General features: G+C 31.5%; 1 protein-coding gene across 1 annotated transcript; it reads left to right on the top strand.

The window, feature by feature from the left end:
• Positions 1-585: 585 nt before the first annotated feature.
• On the top strand, positions 586-3,993 carry LOC114404378. The gene is made up of 4 exons (XM_028367358.1): positions 586-740; positions 1,262-1,437; positions 2,248-2,669; positions 3,225-3,993. The coding sequence occupies exons 1-4, from the start codon at positions 586-588 to the stop codon at positions 3,825-3,827; spliced, it is 1,356 nt and encodes a 451-aa protein (XP_028223159.1). The 3' UTR covers positions 3,828-3,993.

The raw sequence follows: 3,993 nt of genomic DNA, 5'->3' as shown, positions 1-3,993 counted from the left end.
TAGAACATACTGGACGAGAGTTTTTAGGTCATCTTTTCTTCCAAATTTTGTTGTGTGTTTCTGTAAGAATTCTAATACCAAAGCACTATAAATTTCCCAAATTAAACATTTGCTGGTCAAGAATTTGAATGATGTTAAATTTCTCATTATTCACATAAAAATTAACAATAAAAAAGAGAAAATCTAACAATTTTTGTATGATTTAATCACCAATTATACTTATGTATGACAGTTATGAAAAATATCTAAAAAATTCATGGATCAAACAAAAAAAAATTTCCTAAAAATTCTAAATTATCAGCTCTTAAAATATGTTAAACTTTTCTTCATAATCATAATCACCACTATATTCTCATGAGTGTCACTTCATCATTACCACACTGATTGTGATGACCATCGCTCCCACATACGACAGTTATGTGAATTTACATATTAAGTAATTTAATTGTGAAATTTGATAAACTTAAAATTTATTTTCTTTGAGTGTGTGTACTTTCCTTGGTTAATTAATTAGGGAATTATGTGAACAAATGTGCTCCCATATACCCCCTTGCAATTAGAGGGGACTGGAAAGAAGCTGAAGCCATGATAGACGCAGATAGAAGGTTGGCTACTTCTGCCATCTCACAGGGACGGGCAACACTGCTTCACGTAGCAGCAGAAGCAAATCAGTTGCACTTCGTAAAGGAGCTTGTGAAACTACTGAGCGATGAAAGACTTGGAACTACAAGATTGCAAAGGCAACACTGCTTTCTGTTTAGTCGCAGCATTGGGAAATTTGAGAATTGCTAAAGCATTGGGAAATACCGTTCACATATTCAATGATGCACATTGGGATACATTGTTCTTCTTTTGTCTCTATAAACTTTAAGTTAATTGTTTAATATTCAACTTCTCGATGGGAATGATTTATCAAAATATGCAAGGTATTATCTAGTAATGATGTATTATTAGATTTTATTATTTAAATATTATGAAATTTATGATTTATTATTTTTTATTATATTATTAAAATATTTAATTGATATGTTATTTATAAATATTTTATTATTACATTATGAAACTCTTACGAGTTTATTTAATTTTTTAAATTTAATATATATATATATATATATATATATATATATATATTAAACTAGGTCTTGTTTAATTCAAGTTATGAAATGTGTAAAAAACAATAATCATAATAGTACAGAGTAATGATGTCCATGGATTGGAAGCTAGCTACTCTTATGCTGCTATATCTGTATTTTCAATTCAGCCTATTTGGAATATTTGCAGATTTAGCTTTGAAGGTATTACGAGAGAAACCAAGGCTAGCTTTGGCAAGGAATGAGAACCAGGAGACGGGCTTGCATGTTTTGACCCGAAAGCCTTCATCCTTTAGTTGTCGAGGAGGCCTAGGACAAAGGTTTCTAAATATGCTCACGAACTCAGGTTCTCCATAATAACTGTTATTCATCAATAACTGGGGAGCATTATCTTAGAATTTCAAAATTTACTTAACTCTCAAAACTAATTCAAGAGAATTGCTACTTAGGATAGAATTAAGTTATAGGTTACTCAAGAGAAACTTTGGCCTAATTTAGATTAGGTTAAGTCTGACCAAGTCAAACTTAGGACTTCAACTAAAAAAAGCCAAGTCAAACTTTATAAAAGATAAATTAGATCAAGATTTTTATTTGGTTAAAAAGATTAAGTTTTAAGTTATATATTTAAAAAGTCTTTTAAACTTAACCGAACAAATCAATTAAATAAGACTGATATTATTATTATATTAGATTTGTTAATATATTAAAATTATATTTATTTACTTTTTTAAAAATATTAAGTATATTGACCTACATAAAAAGTACAAGTCATACTAAAGGATAAATTATTGTCCTATATAAAAGTTTTATTGCCAAATACATTTTTAAATAAGTTATTATAGAGGTGTAATTAGACTTTAAAAATATATTTATATCATATAAAACAAGTTTAATCATATTCGTTAAGACTATTTGTTTCCTTAAGTGTCTCCACTCTCCTTACTCTCTCACATTCACTTTCATTTTGTGAACTTTCACTCTTCTAATAATATATTCGGGTAAGATCATAAATGTATACACAACATTCTAGATATTAACACCCAGAAAGGAATGCAATATATGTCATCATATTCTAGATATAGCTGCTATGAGATTACTGATTTCATGGTCACTAGTTAATCATCATCTAACCAACTTGTGTAATTATGTGAAATAGGTAAGAGTCCAACTTTGGCCCTCCAACTTGTCAAGTGTCTCTGGGAGACACTTCTTTCTCAAGATGGCATAGAGATGCAGACTATTATAAAAGTCATAAGTGAACCATCTCACGTAATATTTATTGCCACAGAAGTTGGAAATTTTGAGGTTTTGGCAGAGCTGGTTAGATCTTACCCAGATCTCATGTGGGAAGTTGATACCAAAAAAAGAAGCATCATTCACATTGCTGTTTTGCACCGCCACGCAGACATATTTAATCTAATACATGAAACAAGCTCTATCAGGAATTTTGTAGCAACATTAGAGGATGAGGATAAAAACAATTTACTGCATTATGCTGCAAAATTATCACCACCGAGCAAACTTAACTTGTTGCCTGGAGCTGTTTTTCAGATGAACCACGAGTTGCTGTGGTATGAGGTATCTCTTCTTAATTTCCATATCTCATATATGTTGCCCTAGCTTGCATGTATTATACATTTTTGGTATTTTCCTTTTATTTCAAATCACAATTGATAATAATTGAGTAAATAGAAAAGTTAATCCCTAAAACAAGTGACCTGTGTTGATTTGATTCTCAGCAGGTTGCGGGCATACAAATTTCGTTCTCAAATTTGTCAATTTCAGAACGAATTAGTCATCCTAAGGTTAACAAATTTCGTTATAACATAAAGTTGATCAAGTTTGGAAACTAAATTTGTCCTGAACTTGATAAATTTCAGGGACTAAATTATCCTAAGGTTAACAAATTTTGTAGACTAAATTATATAGACAAAATTGTAAGAATGAAATTACTACTTTAGGGATGAAATTGTACATGTACTCCGTGATGATAATTCATAGCAAATAAATGGTTCCTGAGAGACTGTTCGCCTTATGTCTCTAGCATAATATAAACAGGAAAATCACACAAAAAAATAAAATATAAACAGGAAAATGGGAAATCACGTGCGTTTGGCGTTTGGTATTTTACAGGATGTGAAGAAAATCATGCAACCTTGTTTCATAGAGATTAGAAATTCCGATGGTAAAACTCCTATAGAATTATTCACTGAAGAGCATTCAGAGTTGGTGACAAAAGCAGAGTCTTGGATGAAAAGCAGGATAAATTCTTGTATAACTATTTCAACGATCACTGCTACACTAGTGTTGGCTATAGCATTCAGCGTTAAGCCTGAGGATTACCTTGACTCCGACAATATTAGTACCTTCATCTTTCTAACTGGAATGGCAATGATGCATTCATTATTCTCCAGTCTGATTTTCTTGTCTATCCACATCACAGCACGTTATGCAGATGAAGAGTTTTTGAAGTCACTGCCGTCGAATCTAATGTCGGGACTGGCGACATTATTTATGTCCATAACAAACATGATGACGGCATTTATCATTGCCTTCCTCGACCCAAAGAACGAATTAGGGTTGTCATTAGGACTAATTCTTTGGGTGGTGCCTTTACTATTCAGCTTATTTATGAGATATCTTCCGTTTCCATTTGGGCCATACATTGTCAAAAACCCAGCCTATAAGTCACCAAGTAAATACATTTTTTATACTAGGAAAGCTAAGGCCGTGTAAACCATGATTCTACTAGGTTAAATAAGTACCTATCCTACTTCAAAAATTGTATCTGTACTAGTTTGTCAAGTTTATTATGCCTATCAAAGAGCTTGCAATGTGTAATGTAGTGTAGGCTAGGAAGTACAACTTACATTAATTTTCAGCTAAACAGAAGAAAATAAAT

Source organism: Glycine soja, unplaced genomic scaffold (genome assembly GCF_004193775.1).
Source record: "Glycine soja cultivar W05 unplaced genomic scaffold, ASM419377v2 tig00028321_1_pilon, whole genome shotgun sequence".
Lineage (NCBI taxonomy): Eukaryota > Viridiplantae > Streptophyta > Magnoliopsida > Fabales > Fabaceae > Glycine > Glycine soja.
The sequence above is the reverse complement of the archived record's forward strand: the minus strand, read 5'-3'. Positions and strand labels throughout refer to the sequence as shown.

What these genes read in the sequence shown, in the direction of transcription:
- LOC114404378 (XM_028367358.1), top strand. Translation starts at nt 586, where the DNA reads ATGATAGACGCAGATAGAAGGTTGGCTACTTCTGCCATCTCACAGGGA. An exon ending in GGAACTACAAGATTGCAAAG is followed by an intron (nt 741 to 1,261) that starts GCAACACTGCTT and finishes TTTTCAATTCAG; the next exon opens with CCTATTTGGAATATTTGCAG. An exon ending in ACGAGTTGCTGTGGTATGAG is followed by an intron (nt 2,670 to 3,224) that starts GTATCTCTTCTT and finishes GGTATTTTACAG; the next exon opens with GATGTGAAGAAAATCATGCA.